This window comes from Macaca nemestrina, chromosome 11 (genome assembly GCF_043159975.1).
Source record: "Macaca nemestrina isolate mMacNem1 chromosome 11, mMacNem.hap1, whole genome shotgun sequence".
Classification (NCBI taxonomy): Eukaryota; Metazoa; Chordata; class Mammalia; order Primates; family Cercopithecidae; genus Macaca; species Macaca nemestrina.
The window spans coordinates 80,687,007-80,712,721 of record NC_092135.1 but is presented as its reverse complement, the minus strand read 5'-3'; the positions used below and the strand labels follow the sequence as shown (position 1 = coordinate 80,712,721).

Here is a 25,715-nt window from a genome sequence, read left to right as displayed (position 1 = left end):
ACCTTTATGAGGAAATACTGGTGAGCAGGATAAAGTGATATTGAAAAGAAAAAAAAGAAAACTCTTCCAAACACAATAAAGCATATTCTAACAGGTTTTTGAAAAAATTGCAAGCCTTTTAATTCATTGACCTCTTTTGATTGATTGGAATTTTTACCATTCTGTACACTCCGAATATAACTAAACAACTACATGTTACTGACAAATTTGTGATTCTCTGAGTCTAAACAACATAGAAACTAAAAGATCCCTTTCCTAGATTTATATACTTGATTTTCTTATAAAAATAACTTCAGTTATTATGTCAATATTTATCTGAAAAAGGCAGCCCTCTGGCAGTAAACTAGTAACTGGAATAACTACAGTATCATTATGAGCTACAGTAAAACAACCCTGTAAAGTAATTTTTCCTATTTGAATGATAAATAGACTGGACAGGAGTGAAAAACCAAAACTATGAAAGAAAAACCCAATGTAAATAAAGGATACAGGTCAAAACAAAGTTCAGAAGGCAAATATGTAAATATTAGATGCCTCAAAAATCAACTATCAGTGGGAAAATTTCTATGAAAGCAATTTCAGAAAATACATGAACACATATATCTTTAATATACAGAACTCTAAATACTTGATAACATATTTAGGATACTCTACAATGCCCAGTTAATTGCTATAATTTTTTTCCCTCAGGTTTTCCTGGATGATACAGCAATCTACAGAATTTGTGCACTTACTGTTGCTCAAATTTGTATACTTACTGTGTGCACATATACTGCTGCACTGTTTCTCAGCTGTGAAAAATTAAAAACATTTTTTCAACCTTTGAGAAGGAAAGAAAACAATGAAGAATCTCTTCATAATAATATAGCATAACAGGGTATGTTTACTGTGCCACATCATGAGTGTTTTTAAAACATAATATAAATATATAGTCAGGGATAGCATTTTTAGGAGAACAAGTGACCAAAAACCAAGTTACCTCTTTTCAGGCCAGCCAAAAAACGTGAAGGGAAAGTGCGCTTTATACAACTTAGACATTTATGTAGATAATAGCACAGCAGACTCATGTTCAAGCCAGCCACCTGAAACCTAAGTCCGTAGAGAGGGACAGCAATCTATCGTCCATGGACTGAATCTGGCCTACTTTTGTATGGCTCTGAGCTAAGAATGGTTTTTATATTTTTTAAAGAGTTGTTAAAAGCAAATAACAGAGAAGAATACATGATGACTCCATTCTTGTTCTCTTGTGTGAACCATATAGCCTGCAAAGTCTAAAATATTTATAATCCGGCCCTTTACAGAAAAAGTTTGCGGACCCTTCTTTTATACCAGTGCTGTAGATAATTCTGGCAGTACAACTGCAAGTCTAAGATAATGTTCATTCATTCCCATCATAAACGTAACATTCTAAATAGGTGTCTTCTGATGTCATCTGTCAGAATTTCTTTTAAATTTTTTCTTCATCTTCAACATTATCAAAGTTCATCCTATAATAATAATGTAAAGGCAATAGAGAAAGGAGAAAGTATGAGTTTGCAATGTTAAAAATAAGGTAAAACACCACAAACTAACCAACACTTTATTTTCAGAAATACTCAATATTCTTGTTTAATGGATCATGACATGAAATATACTTTGCCAAAACATAACAATAAAAAAGAAAAGAGTATCTCCTAGTTCTCACCTGCCCACAGCAGATATTACTAACTATATAGGTTTACATAATTTCAAGCATATTCAGTAAGCTCTTTAACTTAATTTCAGGTATGATATTCTAGATTATGACAATTTTTAAATTTCAAATATTTAACACGATAAAAGTTATACCTCTCAAAATAAAATATCTTGAGAAAATATGGTAAAACACTAGAAAAATATGTTTGTTCTGTGGAACCAAGAAAATACAGAATCATAACTCTTTCCTATTTCAGATTTGTACAAATTTCAGATTGGTAAAGAATATTCTTGAAGTAGGTTATTATAAGGCTTTGTCTATTGGGGTCTGCAGTTTGAACTGGATTACAGTAGAACCTATAGTCTAATATGGTGCTATAAAGCCAGACTTCTCTATCCCTTTCCAGAGGCTGAGCTATTTTGTCCTCCTTTCGCCTCACAGGGAAAGAATCCAAGATACCTCATGTGATTGTATTAAATTCCATTTTAAAAGCACTACAACATTCATAGACTCTTTGTTCTGTTTTTAAATATGACCTACAGTAACATGGATTTGAAAAAGGTAAAACTGAACTGCCTTCTGAAGAGTAACAGGAAAAAGGTTGTGCTGCTTCTTGACAGATTAAAGATTCAAAGAGGGGCCAGGAGAAATATGGGTTTCAATACATTCTGATTACACCAAGAACAAAAGAAAATTTGCTATCCAAAACGTGTTATGAGGCTCCAGTATATTTATTCCTAACAACTCAATGCTTTATTTACGTTTGAACAAAATTTAAATAATTTATGGTTATAGTCACTATTTTTTTTTACGCTTTGTTGAGATATATTTCACATACTATAAAATTCCCACATTTAAAGGAGTTTAGTGGTTTTTGGCATATTCAGAGTTGTCCAACTGTCACTGCAATCTAATTTTAAAATATTTTCCGTATTCCCAAAATAAACTCCTTACTACCCATTAGCAGTTACCCAATTTGCGCTCTTTTCTATTCCACTCCACTTCAGCCCCAAGCAATCATTAATCTACGTTCTGTCTCTACGGATTATTCTAGATATTTTACATCAATAGTATTATATAATATTTGGTCTTTGTGACTGGCTTCATTCACTAAATATTTTCCAAAGTTCATCCACGTTGTAGCATAGATCAGTACTTCATTCCTTTTATGGCTGAAAATATTCTATTGTATGGATACACCACATTTCGTTTATCTGTTAGTTGACAGACATTTGGTTTCGTTCTTTTTCGCTATTATGAATGATACCACTAAAATTTTTGTATACATGTTTTTGCATGGACCACAGTCACTATTTTTTGTTAAGTGGTTTTACTTGTCCAAATTTCTAAAAGCACTTCAGTGTCTAGGCTACATTTTGATTGTCCTATTTCCCAAAGTAGAATTTTTAGCTATCTTACTATTTTTTGATGCCTCATTTTGCTTGCCTCTGGATACATGTAATGTATAGGAAAAATAAATTTTGCTAACTTTTGCCAAAGTCAACTCTAGGCTTAGTCCATACCTTATTCCTCTTGCCTTGATTTTGAAGAGTTTCCAATTTTTCATTTATTAAGGCAGCGATTGCTTTTGCATCTCTGGTATTTATCTGCTCTTCTTGAAAATTTCTCTAAAATTAAAAACACTTGTTATCTTTTAAGTATTTAATCAAAACATAACAATTCCACCTAAAAAACTTGATTAAATATGCTTTCAAGTTCTTTTGTTCCAAAACTTGAAGTGTTTGAAATTCAAATTTCTTCTCTTCAAGGAAATAATGCTGCAAAAACAGTTAACCCATAATGTACCTAAAATAAATATTAATAATAGTGTCATGGAAACATGAAACTGTTCTTTGTTAAAAAAAAAAAAAATGCATCACTGACTCCAAAAGCCCCAAAACATCAAAACTGTGCAAGAACACATGTTCCTGGAGAAAGTGTGAGAGGGCATTCCAAGATGGCCAAGTAGGAACAGCTCTGGTCTGCAGCTCCCAGTGTGATTGATGCAGAAGACAGGTGATTTCTGCATTTCCAACTGAGGTACCTGGTTCATCTCACTGGGACTGGTTGGACAGTGGGTGAAGCCCATAGAGAGCGAGCTGAAGTGGGCTTGGGGTGGGGGGTGTTGTCTCACAAGGGAAGTGCAAGGGGTTGGGGGATTTCCCTTTCCTAGCCAAGGGAAGCCATGACAGACGACCTGGAAAAACGGGACCCTCCCGCCCAAATACTGCACTTTTCCCAAGGTCTTAGCAATAGGCAGACAAGGAGATTCTCTCCTGCACCTGGCTTGGCGGGTCCTGCGCCTAGCTTGGCGGGTCCCACGCCCATGAAGCCTTGCTCACTGCTAGCGCAGCAGTCTGAGATAGAACTGCGAGGCAGTAGCCTAGCTGAGGGAGGGGCATCCACCATTGCTGAGGCTTGAGTAGGTAAACAAAGCAGCCGGGGAAGCTCTAACTGGGCAGAGCCCACTGCAGCTCAACAAGGCCTATTGCATCTAGACTCCACCTCTGTGGTCAGGGCATAGCTGAACAAAAGGCAGCAGATAACTTCTGCAGACTTAAATGTCCCTGTCTGATAGCTCTGAAGAGAGCAGTGGTTCTCCCAGTACGGCGTTTGAGCTCTGAGAATGGACAGACTACCTCTTCAAGTGGGTCCCTGACCCCTGTGTAACCCAACTGGGAGATACCTCCCAGTAGGGGCCAACAGACACCTCACATAGGTGGCTGCCCCTCTGGGACAAAGCTTCTGGAGGAAGGAGCAGGCAGCAATATTTGCTGTTCTGCAGCCTCTGCTGGTGATACCCAGGCAAACAGGGTCTGGAGTGGACCTCCAGCAAACTCCAACAGACCTGCAGTTGAGGGACCTGACTTAGAAGGAAAACTAACAAAGAGAAAGGAATATCATCAACATCAACAAAAAGGTCATCTACACTAAAACCCCATCTGTAGGTCACCAACATCAAAGACCAAAGGTAGATAAAACCACAAAGATGGGGAGAAACCAGGGCAGAAAAGCTACACATTCTAAAAATCAGAGCGCCTCTTCTCCTTCAAAGGATCGCAGCTTCTTGCTGGCAACGGAACAAAGCTGGATGGAGAATGACTTTGATGAGTTGACAGAAGTAGGCTTTAGAAGGTCGGTAATAACAAACTTCTCTGAGCTAAAGGAGAATGTTTGAACCCATTGCAAGGAAGCTAAAAACCTTGAAAAAAGATTAGATGAACGGCTAACTAGAATAAACAGCATAGAGAAGAGCTTAAACGACTTGATGGAGTTGAAAATCATGGCACGAGAACTTCATAATGCATGCACAAGCTTCAACAGCCGATTCGAGCAAGTGGAAGAAAGGGTATCAGTGATTGAAGATCAAATTAATGAAATAAAGCAAAAAGACAAGGTTAGAGAAAAGAGAGTAAAAAGAAATGAACAAAGCCTCCAAGAAATATGGGACTATGTGAAAAGACCAAATCTACATTTGATTAGTGTACCTGAAAGTGATGGGGAGAATGGCACCAAGGTGGAAAACTCTCTTCAGGATATTATCCTCAACCTAGCAAGGCAGGCCAACATTCAAATTTGGGAAAAACAGAACACCACAAAGATACTCCTCAAGACGAGCAACCCCAAGACACGTAATTATCAGATCCACCAACGTTGAAATGAAGGAAAAAATGTTAAGGGCAGGCAGAGAGAAAAGTCAAGTTACCCTCAAAGGGAAGCCCATCAGACTAATAGCAGATCTCTCGGCAGAAACCCTACAAGCCAGAAGAGAGTGGGGACCAATATTTAACAATCTTAAAAGAATTTTCAACCCAGAATTTCATATCCAGCCAAACTAAGCTCCATAAGTGAAGGAGAAATAAAATCCTTTACAGACAAGCAAATGCTGATGTTGTCACCACCAGGTCTGCCTCACAAGAGCTCCTGAAGGAAGCACTAAACTTAGAAAGAAACAACTGGTACCAGTCACTGCAAAAACATGCCAAATGGTAAAGACCATCGATGTTATGAAGAAACTGCACCACTTAACAGGCAAAATAACCAGCTAATATCATAGTGACAGGATCAAATTCACACATAACAATATTAACCTTAAATGTAAATGGGCTAAACGGCCCAATTAAAAGACACAGGCTGGAAAATTGGATAAAGAGTCAGGACCCATCAGTTTGCTGTATTCAGGAGACCCATCTCACGTGCAAAGATGCACATAGGCTCAAAATAAAGGGATGGAGGAAGATCTACCAAGCAAATGGAAAGCCAAAACAAAACAAAACAAAACAAAACAAAAAAACAGGGTTGCAATCCTAGTCTCTGATAAAACATAGTTTAAACCAACAAAGATCAAAAGAGACAAGGTCATTACATAATGGTAAAGAGATCAAGTCCACAAGAAGAGATAATGATCCTAAATATATATGCACCAAAATTAATAAAGCAAGACCTTAGAGACCTACAAAGAGACTTAGACTCCCACACAATAATAAGGGGAAACTTTAACACCCCACTGTCAATATTAGATCAATGAGACAGAAGGTTAACAAGGATAACCAGGACTTGAACTCAACTCTGCAACAAGCAGACCTAATAGACATCTAGATAACTCACCTCCCCAAATCAACAGAATATACATTCTTCTCAGCACCACATTGCACTTATTCTAAAATTGACCATATAACTGGAAGTAAAGCACTCCTCAGCAAATGTAAAAGAACAGAGATCACAACAAATTGTCTCTCAGACCACAGTGCAATCAAATGAGAACTCAGGATTAAGAAACTCACTCAAAACTGCAATTACATGGAAACTGAACAACTTGCTCCTGAATGACTACTGGGTAAATAACGAAATCAAGGCAGGAATAAAGATGTTCTTTGAAACCAATGAGAACAAAGAAACAACGTACCAGAATCTCTGGGATGCAGCTAAAGCAGTGTTTAGAGGGACATTTATAGCACTAAATGCCCACAGGAGAAATGAGGAAAGATCTAAAATCGACACCCTAACATCACAATTAAAAGAACTAGAGAAGCAAGAGCAAACAAATTCAAAAGCTAGCAGAAGGCAAGAAATAACTAAGATCAGAGCAGAAATGAGAGAGATAGAGACACAAAAAACCCTTCAAAAACAAACAAAAAAAATCAATCCAGGAGCTGATTTTTTGAAAAGATCAACAAAATTGATAGGCCGCAAACAAGCCTAATAAACAAGAAAAGAGAGAAGAATCAAATAGACACAATAAAAAATGACAGAGGGGATATTACCACTGAACCCACAGAAATACAAACTACCATCAGAGAATACTATAAACAGCTCTATGCAAATAAACTTGAAAATCTAGAAGAAACGGAAAAATTTCTGGACACATACACCCTCCCAAAACTAAACCAGGAAGAAGCTGAATTTCTGAATAGACCAATAACAGGCTCTGAAATTGAGGCAATAATTAATAGCCTACCAATCAAAAAAAGTCCAAGACCAGAAGGATTCACAGCTAAATTCTACCAGAGGTACAAGGAGGAGCTGGTACCATTCCTTCTGAAACTATTCCAATCAACAGAAAAAGAGGGAATCCTCCCTAACTCATTTTGAGGCCAACATCATCCTGATACCAAAGGCTGGCAGAGACAAAACAAAAAAAGGGAATTTTATACCAATATCCCCGATGAACATCGATGCGAAAATTCTCTATAAAACACTGGCAAACCAAATCCAGCAGCACATCAAAAAGCTTATCCACTACAATCAAGTCAGCTTCATACCTGGGATGCAAGGCTGGTTCAACATACGCAAATCAATAAATGTAATCCATCATATAAACAAAACCAAAGACAAAAACCACATGATTATCTCAATAGATGCAGAAAAGGCCTTCAAAAAAATTCAACAGCCCTTCATGCTAAAAACTCTCAATAAACTAGGTATTGATGGGACGTATCTCAAAATAATAGATATTTATGACAAACCCACAAAAGCTGGAAGCATGCCTTTTGAAAACCGGCACAAGACAAGGATGCCCTCTTTCACCACTCCTTATGTACTGGAAGTTCTAGCCAGGGCAATCAGGCAAGAGAAAGAAATAAAGGGTATTCAATTAGGAAATGAGGAAATCAAATTGTCCCTGTTTGCAGATGACATGATTGTATATTTGGAAGACACCATTATCTCAGCCCAAAATCTCCTTAAGCTGATAAGCAACTTCAGCAAAGTCTCAGGATACAAAATCAATGTGCAAAAATCACAAGCATTCCTATACACCATTAACAAAAAAACACAGAGCCAAATCATGAGTGAACTCCCATTCACACTTGCTACAAAGAGAATAAAACACCTAGGAAACCAACTTACAAGGGATGGGAAGGACCTCTTCAAGGAGAACTACAAACCACTGCTCAACAAAATAAAAGAAATGAAATAAAAGAGGACACAAACAAATGGAAGAATATTCCATGCTCCTGGATAGGAAGAATCAATAGCATGAAAATGGTCATACTGCCCAAAGTAATTTATAGATTCAATGCCATCCCCATCAAGAAAATGACTTTCTTCACAGAATTGGAAAAAACTACTGTAAAGTTCATATGGAACCAAAAAAGAGTCCGCATTGCCGAGACAATCTCAAGCAAAAAGAACAAAGCTGGAGGCATCATGCTACCTTTCTTCAAACTATACTACAAGGCTACAGTAATCAAAACAGCATGGTACTGGTACCAAAACAGAGATATAGACCAATAGAACAGAACAGAGGCCTCAGAAATAACACCACACATCTACAACCATCTGATCTTTGACAAACCTGACAAAAACAAGCAATGGGGAAAGGATACCCTATTTAATAAATGGTGCTGGGAAAACTGGCTAGCCATACGCAGAAAGCTGAAACTGGATCCCTTCCTTACACCTTATACAAAAATTAATTCAAGATCGATTAAAGACTTAAACGTAAGACCTAAAACCATAAAAACCCTAGAAGAAAACCTAGGCAATACCATTCAGGACATAGGCATGGGAAAGGACTTCATGACTAAAACAACAAAAGCAAAGACAACAAAAGCCAAAATAGACAAATGGGATCTAATTAAACAAAAGAGCTTCTGCACGGCCAAAGAAACTATGATCAGAGTGAAGAGGCAACTTACAGAATAGGAGAAAATTTTTGCAATATACCCATTTGACAAAGCGCTAATATCCAGAATCTACAAAGAACTCAAATTTACAATTAAAAAAACTCCAACAAAAAGTGGGCAAAGGATATGAACAGACACTTCTCAAAAGAAGACATCTATACAGCCAACAGACACATGAAAAAATGCTCATCATCACTGGTCATCAGAGAAATGCAAATCAAAACCACAATGAGATACCATCTCACACCAGTTAGAATGGCAATCATTAAAAAGTCAGGAAACAACAGATGTTGGACAGGATGTGGAGAAATAGGAACGCTTTTACATTGTTGGTGGGAGTGTAAATTAGTTCAACCATTGTGGAAGACAGTGTGGTGATTCCTCAAGGATCTAGAACTAGAACTACCATCTGACCCAGCAATCCCATTACTGGGTATATACCCAAAGTATTATAAATCATGCTACTATAGATACATGCACACGTATGTTTACTGCAGCAGTATTCACAATAGCAAAGACTTGGAACCAACCCAAAAGTACATCAATGATAGACTGGATTAAGATAATGTGGCACACATACACCATGGAATACTACGCAGCCATAAATAAACGATGAGTTCATGTCCTTTACAGGGACGTGAATGTAGCTGGAAACCATCATTCTCAGCAAACTATCACAAGGACAGAAAACCAAACACTGCATGTTCTCACTCACAGGTGGGAATTGAACAATGAGATCACTTGGACACAGGGCAGGGAACATCATATACTGGGGCCTGTCGGGGGGCTGGAGGCTGGGGGCTGGGGGAGGGATAGCATTAGGAGAGATATCTAATGTAAATGATGAGTTGATGGGTGCAGCAAACCAACATGGCGCATGCATACCTATCAAACCTGCACATTGTGCAGATGTACCCTAGAACTTAAATTAAAACAAAAACAAACCAAAGATGTTCCCAGAGGACTGAACTCATTCCACTCTAATACAGTCATAAGCACTGCCAACCATGACCAACAATAATGGAAGGCAACATATATCTCCTAGTTTTCATCTGCGCACAGCAGGAAGGTGACTGAAAAGCAGGGAAGGAACAGGTCAATATAACCTGACCTGCTTATTTGCTTCTGGGGCCACCTGTTGTCTTAATCTTGGTGTGAACCCTAATCTCCAACTACATGCTAGGATTTTGTTTTGTGTGTCAACTGCCCACCTGGATTCTTAAACAACAGTTTCATTTGACACTCTACTCCAACCATTATTCTGCTTTGGTCTTCCTGTCTGGCCTCAATGGCTGAATGCCACCCTTGTCTTTCAATTTGGACAGGGATGTTTGGTTCCTAACTTTGTCCCCTAGACTTCTCTGGACACATGGCAACATCTTTTCAAACAGCTCTGTCTATGGTATGGTTAACTCTTGTGACTCATCATCAAATTGATGCTTCTCTGATATTATCTGAAGAAGACTCCTATTTATGTCACCCATCTCTCAGCTGTTTTGAAAACTGAGAAACAGAGCTGTTGATTCAAAGAAATGAAGACTCAGGCTCTGGTATAAGCTGCCTCTCACCTCCATCAAGTTCTGCTTGCTCTAGATTGTTCTAAAGACAGAGACAGATTATTGACAAATCAAAAACATTCACTGAAAAATCTAGATGTGTGGCAATTCTAGATTTCTGAAATTCATCATCCAATTTCTTAATTTAGCCCTACTCATCTTAAAATATCACTACCAATAAATAACATCAGATCTAAACCTAATTCTCCCTCAAAATGTGGGGGGGCGCACGGCAACATATTCAAACTTACGTACATGGCATTTGAGGTCGGGGCATGGAAAAACACTGGGGCACTGTGTGTATGTTATATGTGCATAAGAATGAAACTCCTTGACCCTGAAAACAGGACAGGGAGCGGAGGGTGTGGTGTGATAAGGAATGCTGAAAACAGCCTCCTGAGAACACAGTTTGAGCGCTTTTACAAGGTCACGGGTGTCTCACGACCGGACCTCAAAAAGGTCATCTAGTGGATGTTTGTGGTTTAACAAGCCCTTTCAATAAATACTTGGTGGATGGATGCTGGGGCGGGCTCCCCCTCGGCTGGAATTGTCTGATAACTCATTCTTGGTGTTCAGTGCAAGCTGTAAGCGCTGCATAAAAAGCATGAAAATATTTGAAATTATGTATTTTTAATGTTTTAACAGAAAACATGAGTGGATGGCAAATACTTTATCATTCTTTCCTCCCCACAAAGTAAGCTCATTACTTTGAAACTTACTCACTAAAAAGTATACTGAATAGAAATATAGTAAGGAAATATTATTCCAAGCAGCAGTGTGTATTATAGAGTATCCTTAGTGACCTCAACAGTCACCATAACCTTTCACAGGAAGTAGAAAATTACCTTGAATTCCAGCACCAAAGATAATAATAATACCTTTTTTGTCTCTTTCTAGTATTTTTTCTATTAATTAGTATAAAAATATTAAGGCAATTGAATCTGTATCAACCATGAGACAAAAAAACCTTTTAAGAACGCTTGGTATACACGTAAATTTTAAAAACTTGTATCAGTAATATGTAATAATATAAAAAAAATGACAGGAAGCAGAAAATAGAAAAAAACATTACTCAGACTAAAACACATCTTTTGAGCTTGGCCTACTAAGGGAAGGAAGAGAGGAAAGTCTGGACATACCTTTGCTCTTTCATAGAAATAAAATTTAACAGTTGGATAGGCTCTGATACCAGCTTTCTGGCATGTCTGAGCATAAGCCTGACAGTCTACTTTTCCGGCTTTCACTTTTCCTTTAATCATCTGAAAAAGAAAAATATGGTTTGTCATTTTGTTTGGCATAAACTATTTTGGCAACAAAAAAGCAATAGGATATAAAACATTTTGCATCTAAGAATTTATTTAAAAAACTTTAATTCTTCCAACTCAAGATTATTTCCACATTATCCCTTTAAGCCCCTATTCACCTAGCACCACCTCTCCAACAGCAAATAAACCCTCCTTTGCCTTATCAAGAAAACTGAGTGGCTTTATCCTGAAATGTCTCAACTTCCTGCCACCCACAACTGGCACATCATACCATAAATGTGTTTCTGTTTCTATCTTTTTCTCCTTTCACTGGGTGTGTGCTGTGGTAGGACTCTTTGGGGACTGTTTGTCTTGTGAAGGCTGACTACTCCATCTGTATTCTCCAGTCCCTCCCTGTCAGAATGCATATTCTCCAGTGAAGATGTATATAATCACGAAAGGATTCCTTCCTGGATTACAGCTCCTCTGCCATTGTGCTTCTCATGCTCTCTCTTTTTTTCCTGAGCAGCAGTCTACTCTTTCACTGCTTCCCCACTGTCTGCTTATTTGGCAACATTTTAGTCTGGCTTCTGTGCTTACTGCTCCCTCCACTGAAACTGCTGTAAGTTCACCAGTGACCGCTTGACCAAACTGGGCACTTTTTGATCTTATTGGGCAACTGATGTTTACTGCTGACCACTCTTTTTTTTTTTTTTTTTTTTAAACAACTGGTAATCAATTTATTAAAATAGTTGACTTAAGCATCTACAATGGTGACTTCCACCTCAACTCCTGGCTCAATACTGATGGAAGTAATCTGCTTAACAATCTCAGAAGGACTGTGCGAGGCTGACCACTCCTTTCTTTTCTTATTTCTTTTTTAGCATTTATCACTACTCTCTCTTGGCTTTCTTACCCCTCTGACTGTTCTTCCTTTTTCCAGCATGAGGATCTGCTTTACCTGCCCCTCAAGTTATTAGCGTTCCATCTTTGATCAACAATCTTTTCACTGTGAACAGTTGCCCAGGGTGGTTTTCCGTATCTATATGCTAATGTACCCCAATCACTCTCTTCGATTTCATAGCTAACTACAAACTGGCCTGCTTTGAGTGAATGCTGCATAAGCACCCAAACACAAGATGTCCCCTGAACCCACTCTTCTTCCTGTCCTATTCATTCACTTCAAGCCAGAAATTAGGCTTATCCAGACTCCTCTCTATCCTTCATCTATCACATTCAATACTATTTATTCTCATCTCTCTTTTGTATTTGTCCCCTTCTTTCTATCATCACTGCCCTAATCCTGGTTAAAGTTATCACCTCTCACTTTAGGACAATTAAAACATCTTTGCTGCCTCTAGTTTCGTCCCCAAGGCAGGGGTATACTAATATGCAGACTAACTTGTGTTAGGGCACAAGCATGTAGGCAGACACACACACACACACACATACTTGCATACTGAAAGTAAGAAAAATGTAGGAATGTTATTTTCGTAAGTTTCTATGTCATTTACAAAATGTTTGTGTATGTGCTTACTTGTATTTCCAATTACTTATGAGATGGCACCATACTGTTTTTGGTGCTCTAAACATATTTCTCTGGCATCACTGACACTCTTCTGCCCATGTTCCACCTTCATTCTAATTTTACTGTAGCAACTATCTTGTATTACTTATATTTATTTCCATTTTCTCTTTTCACTAGATTAAAATCTCCTTAAAGACATGGAATTTCTTCCTTTTCATCTTCCTTTTCTTTCATCTGGAGTTATATGGCCCTACTACTTAGCATAATTGCTTTTCACTTGGTACTTAAAATTTGTTGAATGAGTGGTCTTTTTCATGTTTAAATAATTTTCTACTAGATATAATACAGAGTTGCACTACAAAGTTTATAATTAAGTACAGTTTTTAGCACATGAGAAATGAAGTAAAACACAATTATTACAGAAGGAAGCATAAGAAGATTAGAAAAAATGGAAAGAATAAACCTCTTATCTGATGCACCAGCTAATAACAAAAATAATCTTTCATAGCTAGTAAGACCTTTAAAATCCCTCTGCTAAAAAATTCCCATGGTCTGGGATGCTAAGCTTTAGTGTGAACTGAACTGGTGGAACTGGCACTGACTTTCTCATTCTAGTTGAATGTTTTATACCAACACTAGTGGCAAGAGTTCCTTGAGTTATGGAGGCAAGAAAGCTATCAACCTGGATTAGGTCACTAATAAGACTGTTATGACAGAAAGAAACACTAAAAACTGACTACATTGAGGGTACATATTCAGTTTACTTTTATATAAGCATTTACTGAGTTAGGCCCTGGGGATATAAAAATAAATAAAACATGGACTTTGCCCTCAGGAAGAGACAGTCATTTTCAAAGGAAGATGGACAATGCTATATCGAAAAAAAAAACCAAACCAAAACCAACCAACCAACCAAAACCCAAAATTGCTACAACTAAATATTTCCATTAGTATTCAGCTCCTTTTATTTCCGGTCAAATTTAAAATCTTTCAAGTAATAATAAATAAATAATTAATATGCATTGTATCAGTACACTGATAACATATCCAGGTGACAATGATTAACTGAGAAGGGCAGAGAATAGAGCAGTGCCATCAGAGCTAAGTTTTGTAGGAAGAGGAGAAAAAATACAGATGACCAAGGTAAGGACAGAGCATTTTAGAGAGAGGGGGTGGCATGTAAATAAGGATACATGTTCGGAGAACCTGAAGTACTCTGTTATACTGGAATCTAAGGTGTGAGGTGGACAATAGAGATAGAGCTCATATCAGATACCTGAAGTCAATGTATGCATATTGAGAAACTTAGTGAGCCAGAGAGGGAAATATTTTAGAAGATCACCAGGGCAGCACTGACAAAGGTAGACTGACAGTCTTGAACAACAAAGGCTTGAACTGTGTTGAACTGCTTGAACTGGGAATTTTTTTCTTCTAAGCAATTGCAGATGGAAAATATAATATTCATAGGATGTGAAACCCTGCATACAACCCACTGTGAGGCCTGAGCATGAACAGATTTTGGTATGGAATGGGGGTTCCTGGAACCAATCCCCTGAGTATACCAAGGGAAGACTGTACTTAAAAGGCAAATATGGTTAAGTCTAGACAACAGATGATAAAGGGTTGAATAAACAGGTTAGCAGCAGAAATGAATAAGAAATGACATTTGAAAGACATTTAGGAGATAAAACTGACAGAATCTAGTGACTGCCTGGAAGGCAACAGAGTACTTGGGTGGGGAAGAGGAAATAGACAAGAGGGAGAAGAAAGAGAAGTTTCTGGCTTTTATGGTTAGTAGATGATGATGTCTACCAAGATAGAGAAGATGTTAGCTAAAAGCTTTAACAAAGAAAGAGGAAATCTACTACAATGATTATAATCATAGAAATATAATAGTTATTTTTAAATTCAGAGGAAACATTTAAGAAAAAAACCTAAAAATTATGTATTTACAATGTTTTATCTAATTACTAAACACGAACGTTGTTACAACTTATTTAAGACAGGTAAGACTCACCCTAGCCAAGAGCTCAAACTCTGGAGCAAAATTCTGGCAAGGTCCACACCAAGGAGCATAGAAATCAATCACCCAATGATTTTTCCCTTGTAGAACTTTTTCACTGAAAGTCTGAGGTGTTAGATCTGTGGATACTTGAGGTAAAAATCTGTGGCAAAGGATCAAAATCATTTTTCATTATATAAAACCAAAGCAAACATCTAAAATGTAGTAATATTGTAATACTTTCTAAGTTAAAAATGATGTCAGGGAATGGCAACGTAATAAAGTACAGTACCATCTTGGTTAATATAATCCTTTACTAAGTAATTTAAAAGGCTAGAACCTTAACCCATAGTAAATTTAACTATTGACATAAAAGGGGGGTAAATAGCTTTGAATCTATTTTATACAATGATATACATTTTAATTACTCACCCTAGACCCCAGATTCTCAGGGAATAAGCATCCCTATTCCAACCATTGTAACTGCTGAGAGAAGAAAAAATGTTAGTTGTAAATAGGATTATCTATTATTGGATGTATTCAGAAAACAATCTTATTGTAGCAATTTAAAAAACAAGTTATACTGATTGATTTCATCTGGCATCTCTCTTCTCAGATATTCCTAGCTACAAATTCTGTTTACAAGGCCTCACAAATGTATTTTTCTCTAGTCTTGGTATCTTTGTGTCCCAGACAGCCCAGAATGTCTAGCTACCTATTGGACATCTCCTGTAGACCTATGGGAACTGCAAAACTCAGAATGTCCACGGTTTTAGTTTCTGAATCTTTATTCAAGTTATTACTGTCTGTTAAATTCCTACCAATTTTTAAAGACACATGTCAAAAACTACCTACAAAATGCAGCCTTTCATAATTTCCTCATAGTTGAGATCCTTTCCTCCCTTGAAATCCATGGTTCAATTTTACTTGTTTAATAACATTCATCATATGTACCTTACATTTGCGTTTTCTACCTGAAATACCACATGGTGTTGTGGAAACAGCATGGGTGCTGAGACAGACTTGGGTTCAAACCCCAGCTTCAACTTAACAACTGTGTGACTTGGGGAAGTTATCTAAGCCTTAGATAACTTATAGACCTTGGATTCTAAGGGCTGAGAATCACAGTTTACTTCTCTGTAATAGTAGGAAGGGCAGTAATTCCTAGTTCACAAAGTATATGTGAGGATTATTGGAAATAAGGTGAGTAAAGTATCTAATATAGTACCTGAAACCAAATAAGGACTTAATAAATGTTAGCTCTTCCTTTCCTTATCTTTTTGTCTAGATTATAAGTTTTATGCACATTGAGACTGTTCAGTACTCTCTTTTCATCTTCTGAAGTGCTCATTAACACACTATCTTTACGTACTAGGCTCCCAATAAGTATTTGTTGGGTTAACTTTTATTTTGTTCAGGTAACTTAACTGTTAAGTGTATAATTAAATAATTATAATACATGCCTTCAAATATGAGAGAATACTTACTGATACTGATAAGCTTTATTTGATTTTGGGGGAAAAAATCTTATCTCAGGGTATCTTTGAACATTTTCCTGGGCACAAAAAGAATGGTACTGTTGGCAATCTATACTGCCCACATTGATCAGTCCAGTTAATGTCTATAAAAGAAGAAACGGATTACCTCCATCACTTTTTACATATGTTTACAATAAAGAAACAAGCATTATATTATTATAGTGAAATAGTTATTATGTATCAGTGACTTTCACCCAGTAAAAATGGATAAGGGTTTAACATAAAATAGACCACTTATAATAATGAATTTGTAATCTAATTTTGTAATTAAGCACTTACTAAAATTATTGCAGATTAAACAATTTACTTCATTTACCTGTTACATGAGAAAAAACTATGTACTTCTAAAATTCAAAGTGCCAGAAACTAATGAAAGTCTTTGCAATATTTCAAAGAATTACTCTTTCCAATGAAAACAAGCATTATAGGTATCTAATATGTTATACTGACTCACACCTGAACTTAAAAATTGTATTGAAAAGAGCACAAAAATATGTAATCCTAAATGTTAAGATACTAGAAATCACTTTAACTCAGATTTATTTTTTATCTTGTAAATAAATGTGAAGTAGTAATTGCATTTTCCATTCTGGTATTTAAGTAATTTGTTTCCAATCTTGTACAACTTAAAACATGGTGCCTATTTTCAGGAAATTTTCTAATACACATGCTGAAAGCTTTTTGTTTTCTTACTTTTAAGTCCTACAATATGTGAGGAAATGTTATCTTTAAGCTCTAAAAATAAAGCAGAAAAAAAATTAGAAAAAATTGAAACAAAAAATGAGGTAAAGTTTTGGGTTGTTTTTGGCAACAATTTAGTTAAAAGCACCGGATATACTGGGCACGGTGGCTCATGTTTGTAATCCCAGCACTTGGAAAGGCAGAGATAGGCAGACTACTTGAGGCCAGGAGTTCAGGACCAGCCTGGCCAATATGGCAAAACCCTGTTTCTACTAAAAATACAAAAATTAGCTAGACGTGGTAGCACATGCCTGTAATCCCAGCTACGAGGGTGGCTGAGGTTGCAGTGAGTCAAGATTGCGCGACTGCACTCCAGAGTGAGACTGTACCTCGCTGACCAAAAGAAAAAAAAAAATGTGTACCAGATGCTATACACACAAAAGGGTAGGCTATGCCATTCACGTACCAGACAGAAACAGAGCTGGAATCAAAGTGGTATGATCAGAACTGTTATAAAGTAATAATTTAATTGTGGGTTCACTCACATCAGTTTCAAAATAATTCTGTTAAATAAACAGTAAATGTTAAGATTAAAAATAAATGATTTTTACTATACCCGGGCCATTCTTTTCCATTCTGGCATTAAGACTTGACAAGGATGACACCACGGAGAATAGAAATCAACCATCCATACTTCGTTGTGTTTTCTTTGTGTAACTAGTTCATTGAAGGTGGTGGGTGTAAGGGAGACCACTGAAGGATTCATAAGATCCTGAAGAGAACATAGCTTCCATTATAACATGTATATAAAACACAGCTGTTCATATATTCCTGGAAAATCGTTGGTACAGGCTGAGTATCTCTTATCCAAAATACTTGGAAGTATTGTGAATTTTGAATTTTGGAATATTTGCATGTATCTTGGGGATGAAACCCAAGGCTAAACATGAAATTCAGACTTTGGAGCATTTCAGATTTAAGATTTTTGGATTAGGGGTGCTCAATCCGTGTATGTCCTTTAGAAAGTTCTCATTTTTGAGAAACTAAAAGGTACTTAAGGATAGCTAAAAGAAATCTAATGTGAATTAACTTAAAAAATGAAAATAAAACTAACTTAGATTTTTTAAGTTTGGATTTTGCTCATCAGTTTTGTAAAAAATCAAGGTCTATTTTTCCTTTATCTCTACATATCACTAAAATGACAGGCAGGGAAAAGAGGTGATTTTAAGTTTCCGCGTGGATAATACAAAAGTTTCAAGGGCTGCCTGGATGTCTACAGAGGCCATAAAGTTTTGTTCTAGAACCAAGAATGACTGGCTTGAAAATGATTCTTTAATTACTAATGGAAAGCCTACTATCTCATTTTTCTGACATTCTGACTGGTGATACTACACCGTTCTACAGATTCTTTGCTCCAAATGATATTTTAACAAAGCTTCAGCCTACAACAATCAGGTAATACTAATGAAGAGGGTAGCTTCACTGGGAAACCACCACAAAACATTACGTTAGAGAAGGAGGAACAGATGAGTAGGACAAGGTTGGAGGGTCATTAAATGGATAATAATAAACAAGAATTTTTCATTTTTTTCTAGGAGGCCCCTGTATTTCAGTCAATCAAGAGTGTTACTGAGAAGAAAAAAAAAAAAAAAGATGCTGTAGATGCCGGACACTCATTTTCAGAGAAAACAGCGCAAGGGGGTGACGAGGTGAAAGTATACTGCATATGTTCAATAAAGAATTGTGTCCATTGTTTATAAGGCACTGTACATACCAGGTAACAAGTAAAACACAGATTTACGTTGAGTTTAGTAACAGTAAAACATTAGAAAAATTCTTTAAAAATCATTTTGTCAGAAAATAGTTTGGGCATGGAAAGAAGAAATCCTATTAAACAATATGAAATATTCATACAGGGTGTAACATATAAAAAGACAAATTTCTAGCCACATAGTCTATAGTTTGAAATACCTCTATGAACTCCAAGATTTGTTCAGCAGAGTGATGTCCTTCATACTCATGAATGTTGGACTGGTTGAATACCACTGTTGTTGGATAAGCCTGAATGTTATACTGATAGGAAGGAGAATACAAATTAAAGATTTTATAGATTTCACCTATTTGTTACAAATTTATAACAAGTTTGCCTCTAACAGGATTTTAAAAACCCATTTCTAAATTGCTGGTGACAAAAATTTTAGTCTCACCAAATTTAGCAAAGCACTCATGGCAATGAATACTGCTAAATACTGATGAATACCTGATCCTTATTTATAGCTGCTCCATTAGCCATGAAAACCATAGACATTGAAACATTGAGAAATCGACATGGTAATTACACGAATGGTCCCTTTTTACTCTCCTGAACCAAGATAAGAAGAGGCTATAAAGAACAGGCTGTATCTCTAGCTTGAGTCTTTTTTTAAACCATAATAAATACTTTTTCTACAAATGATGATGATCAGGAAATAACATAGCAAGAATAAAGACACAAATAATTAGGGGGTACATGATTATATTTTAGGTTAAAGAATTATGAATCATGCCCTATGAATGTAATCACTTTGTATTCTTTCTTCAAGATAGCCTTTATAGTAGGAAATGCTTAATTTCCTTCTCAGAAGTAAAATGGGCACCAGCCTAGGAAGCATCTCTCTCAAGCTCTTATTTTTAAAGTTATAAAGAGATCCCTGTCTGTAGATTTGCTGTAGCTGAACTTTGTACTCTTAAAGTTTTAAGTACTCATTAGCAAATTGGAATCTTTGACCAGGATTCAAAATAATTTTTGAAAAAACAATGGAAACATTTATATTAGTCTTGAAAAATGTGTGCAAATTCAAATAATTCATTGATTAACAAAGCGATTACAGCTGAAATTTAATGTGTTTACTATGTGTTGAGCATTATTTTAGCATTTAACATGTAGTTTCTCATTTATTCTTCACAACAATTCTACTTAGTTGCTAAAATTATAAAACCCACTGTATAGATTAGGAAACTAAGCTACTGAGAGGCTAAGTAACTTGGTCAAGGTCAACCAATTAGTGAGTGGCAACTAATTGGTGAGTGTGAATTTTGGCCTCTATTCCAGGTACATCGGATATCAGTTTTAAACGCTTACACTGAACTCACATTTGTTTAACGAGCTAAGATGGAAAGTAGAAAAACTGAAGGAATTAAAATTAAGATAATTATTGTTTACCACATTAATTTTGTATTTTTGGCATTTCTTTCAAAGTTACAGATAAAACATTCAAAACCAAAGGCCTTATTCATTTCCTTTTATAAAAATGTATTTTAAAGAAATTTCTACAGGCATGTGCCACTGCTGCTGGCTTAAACTTCTATGATGTTCTAAAAATGTATGGCTTTCTTTTGTTTTCCTTCCTCTTCCCATTTCTTTTTTCCCTTTATCTTTTCTCCATCTATTTTAACTTTTTTTATGAGTTATTTAAAACATTCACAAAAGTAGAGAGCAACAAACTCTCGCGTATTCATATAGCTACAATAATCACTGACTCACGGCTTTTTATTTCACTTATACTCCCTTTCTAGTCTACTCCTAAGATTATTTTAAAGCAAATTTCAGATGATCTGTAATTTCATCCACAAATATTTCAGTATATTTAAAATGTAAGGACTCCCCTCCATATAACCATAGTATCAGTTTTGTTGTCAAAAATTAACAATAATTACCTGAAATCATCAGATATCTTGTCAGTGTTCACATTTCCTCAATTATCTTTCTCTGCACTTGGTTTGTTTAAATTGCATCCAAACAAAGTCTAAATGTTGTATTTGACTGACAGTCTGTTAAGTCTCTTTAATCTCTCCTCCACTATATACAATGTATTTGACCAATAAACTGGGTGTTTGTCCTGTAAAGTTCTCCACATACTGGAAATTATAGATTTCATATCCATGGTGTCACTTAATATGCTCTCTTGTCATTCGATTTCCTATAGACTAATAGATCTGGAGATAGATCTACTATAGGATGGATTTTTTTTTTTTTTTTTTGCCAAGAGTATTTTATAGGTGATATTATGTACTTTCATTCTACGGTACATAATTTCTAGTTTTTCCTGCAACTGAGGAGTGAATATTTACCTGAGAAAATATTTTCATTTAGACAAAGATTTCAAAAGGCTTGTTCATTGTTTTAACTTCCTTCCAGCAAATATACTTAGAAGTATGAGGAAAGCCAAAGGAAAAAAATTATAAAATGTCAAAAATATTAAATAAATATAACAATCTTAAATAACTGGAAAATCATATAAGCATTTTATCAAGTTAATGAAAACAGCTGCCTGAATTTGATAAATAAGACCTTATTTACATTCAATCCACTGATTAGCTATTCATGGTTTAATCCAATCATATTTGATACCATTTTCTAAAAAAATTATTTGTTTAAATAATTTGTTACTACTCTAAATAGAAGATGTATTATTTCTAAGTTATTTTATTGTTTTAATAATAAACAGCCCAAAGGTCTCCATTTTATAAAATTAATTAGCATAATTTTTGATACTTTGCCTTACCATGTTACAGAGTCCCTCATGAACTGTACAATCTAGTGTACCAAACTTAAGCTGACCATAAAGAAGATTTGATGCTCTTCGTAACTCTGGTAGTAAAGCTCGACATGGTGGACACCACTAGGGAAGAAAAAATATTCATAAGCACCGAGCCAAATGACACAAACCGCACCCCCCCCATCATTTCTGCAACAAGTAATATGCTAAGTAACACATACTGTATTTAGTGGCAAACCTTCCCTGGAGGGGTAATTACATTAGCACTCATTTAGAAGCAATGTACATTAGTGGCCACAATGGATGACACAGTTCTAGTACTAATGATTCAAAGTTATCTAGAAAATGTCTTTTTGCCATAACAGGAGAAAATCTGACAATGTTAGAATTTGACAGACAAAAATAACTTACAGGGGCAAAGAAATCAACAAGCCATGGTTCTTTGTCATTGGCAGGAAAATTTTGAGGTCCAAGTGTGGTAACATGAGAATTCACACTTTCTTTGGCAAAAGCAAGTATATCATATAGAATCTTCTTTCCTTTCAAAGTGAATGAGAGAAATTAAAATCCAAATTCTGCTTTTTGTATGCACAGAAACATTTCAAAGTTTTTACACTCAAAATATTAAAGAAGATAAATTATGAACAAACTGATTTTGGTGAGGTTTTAGTGTTCTGTATACTATACAGGGCTTAGCTCTGATAGGAGTACCCTTTTCCTGCACACTCTTCTGTTTCCTGGACTAAAAATGTCAAAATTGGCCAGGCGCGCTGGCTCACGCCTGCAATCCCAGCACTTGGGAGGCCAAGGCAGACAGATCACAAGGTCACGAGATTGAGACCATCCTGGCTAACACAGTGAAACCCTGTCTCTACTAAAAATATAAAGAATTAGCCAGGCATGGTGGCGTGTGCCTGTAGTCCCAGCTACTCGGAAGGCTGAGGCAGGAGAATTACTTGAACCTGGGAGGTGGAGGTTGCAGTGAGCAGAGATCTCGCCACTGCACTCCAGCCTGGTGAGAGTGAGACCCCATCTCAAAAAAAAAAAAAAAAAAAAAAAAAGTCAAAATCTTTTTGAAATGTTCCCTCATCTTCAGAGGTAGAATAATGACTTTTTTATAGGGTTCTTTATTTACGCTTACTTCGGTGATTATTATGGCCTAACTCCTAAATCGTTTTCTACAACCTAGACTTCTCTTAGGAATTCAAAACCCGTGTTACCAACTTCCCAGTGAAAAATTTGTACTTGGATATCACGTAAACACATCAAACACAATACAGTCCTGAATAATGATATTTCAGGCAATGGTGGACCACCTATATGATGGGGTCCCATAAGATTATAATGGAGCTGAAAAATTCCTATGGCTCAGTGATGGTGTTGCTGTTGTAACTCTGCAGTGCAACACATTACCCCTTTTCTATATTTAGATACATTTAGACACACAAACTCTTACCACTGTTACAGTTGCTTATGATATTCAGTACACTGTAACACATTGTACAGATCTGTAGCCTAGGAGCAATAGGCTATACTGTATAGCCTAGATGTGTAGTGGATTATGCCATCTAGTGTTTTTAAAGTACGCTCTCTGATGTTTGCACAACCATGAAATCACCTAACCACACATTTCTCAGAAGACGTCTCTGTCGTTGACACATGGCCATATATTCAAATTAAGGCTGTGTTATTTTCCTCCAAACCTGCTCCTTTTCTCACCATCCTTATCTTGGCAATAACATAATTATCCACTAGCTGGCTAAATATAATTCCCCAGAGTAAGCCTTGACTTTTTTCTCTGCCCTGTATCATAGTAATTCTATCCATTCCATTCTTACCATTTCCAACCCATTGCTACTGCCTGAACTCAGTCTGGCCTACTGTAATAACCTGGCTAGTGTTTCTTCACTCAGCCTTCCTTAACTAATCCATTTTCTACATTGCTACCACAGTCCACTTACACTGAATAGTACAATCACTCAATTGCAATTTCGTCAAGACAGAAACATAGGTATTATCCTTGACTCTCTCTCTCTCGACCTCCCACACATCTCAACAGTCAACAAGTAATACTGATTTTGCATTCTTGGTCTTTTACAAATCTACTTCTCTTCATCTCTGTTACTATCAGAGAAGCTGGCTACCATATTGAGAGCAGCCCCACAAAGGACCACGATGAGGAACTGAGGCCTCTGCCAACAGCCAGTGAGGAACTTAGGCCTCCTGCCATATGAGGCCTCCTGACCATCGCAGGAGTAAGCTTGGAACCAGACCCTGTAGCTAGTCTAGCCTTCAGAGGACCAGAGCCCTTGTGTATTTTGAATGCAACCTCATGAGAAAATCCATGTCTGGAACTACCCAGCTAAACTGTTCTCAGATTCCTGACCACCAAAAACTGTGAATTAATACATGTTTGTTTTAAACCACTGAGTTTTGGGGTAATTTACTACTAAGCAATAGACAATAAATACTTCCCACTGCAAACATTTTTAAAAACCTGTCCATAAAAAAAAATTGTCCATTTATTTGTCTGTTTTCCCTAATAGCCCACAATGTTCTTTGTATTAGAGATTACTAATTATAGTTCACATTTTTTCCTATTCTTCAGTACTGTACCTGGTACATGTAGATGCTCAATAACTATTTTAATCTAAACAATGTAAGTTCTATTACAAAGTTTGTAAGACATAAAAGGAAGTGCTTGGAGATTCACAATGTATTTCCCAGGGAAGAAGCTGCTTTAAGTTTTGAAGGGCAATTTGGTGTTTGCTAAATATCCTGTGGAACAGGAAGGAGTGATTACAATGCAGGAGGAAAAATCATGTGTGAAGGCACCTAGAGGAGTGAAAGAATATGGCATTCACAAGGATCCAAAGGTAGCTGGAGCTAAGACTATCTGGAGGGGCAGCAGTGGGAATTAAGATTGGAAAAACTGGCGGAGCCAGACTGTAAACATATCCCATTCACTGAACAAACATTTCCTGAGTTCTTACTATGTGCCAGGCACCACTCTAGGTGCTGGAGATAGAGCAGTGAGCAAAACAGACACGATTATTGCTTCTATGCTAAGGAATCTGAAGCTTATGCTATAAGAAATCAGGAAAGTCAAGGCGGAAAAGTGACACAAGAATGGAATGGACAATAACTGCAAACAAAACAAAGAATCGATTGTAAGGAAGAGAGGCTAGGAGATAAGCAACCCTCCTAGAGGATATTATTATAATAGATGAAGGAGATAATGGGCCTAAAACAAAGCAGTAAGCACAGAGAAGAGGGATGTCTGATAACTATTTGAGAGATAAAAAATAATATAATTCTATTATTCAAACTTAGTCATTTCTAGCACTTTTAGTGCATGATGTATAGTTTAAACCTAGGTTTTGCAGTCAGTCAAATTTTGATTCAAAATCTACCATGGCTAGTTTCCAGTTGTCTGTCATAGGGCAAGTTACTTAACCTTTCTGAGTCTCCATTTTCTCCTTCACTGGGCTGTTGTAAAGATAAAAATGAATCACGTATGCGAGGCTTTTGGCAGAATGTCTGACTTGTAGAAAGCAGTGAATAAACAGTAGTTACTGTGAGGGTTATCTTACCCTAAACCTTTGCTCACAAAGTTCCTCCAGCCTAGAGGTCTCACTTCTTTTTCCCCTATAGTTGCTTGGGGAAAGTGAGTACTTTATGCTCAATTCAAATACCACTTCTTGACCTCTACTATGCAGAAGTCTATTTTATCTTGTTGTAGTTAATATATAATGACCATTAAGGTATTTTTTATGTTTTCTTATGGATCTCCCTCCTCCGTTCCCTACTACACTATTTTAAACTT

General features: G+C 36.5%; 1 protein-coding gene across 2 annotated transcripts in view; it reads right to left on the bottom strand.

The window, feature by feature from the left end:
- Positions 1-586: 586 nt before the first annotated feature.
- The window catches only part of LOC105499546 (DnaJ heat shock protein family (Hsp40) member C10), a 53,534-nt gene continuing 28,405 nt past the window's right edge, over positions 587-25,715 (bottom strand). For both annotated transcript variants that reach the window (XM_011772168.2, XM_071073006.1), the window contains 10 exons: positions 22,301-22,428; positions 21,896-22,012; positions 19,323-19,424; positions 17,968-18,123; positions 16,620-16,753; positions 15,565-15,618; positions 15,148-15,295; positions 11,498-11,617; positions 3,199-3,303; positions 587-1,487 (listed from right to left, as the gene is read on the bottom strand). In XM_011772168.2, coding sequence (XP_011770470.1) covers positions 1,476-1,487; positions 3,199-3,303; positions 11,498-11,617; positions 15,148-15,295; positions 15,565-15,618; positions 16,620-16,753; positions 17,968-18,123; positions 19,323-19,424; positions 21,896-22,012; positions 22,301-22,428 — 1,076 coding nt within the window. In that variant the 3' untranslated portion in view covers positions 587-1,475. The remainder of the gene's footprint in view (positions 1,488-3,198; positions 3,304-11,497; positions 11,618-15,147; positions 15,296-15,564; positions 15,619-16,619; positions 16,754-17,967; positions 18,124-19,322; positions 19,425-21,895; positions 22,013-22,300; positions 22,429-25,715) is intronic.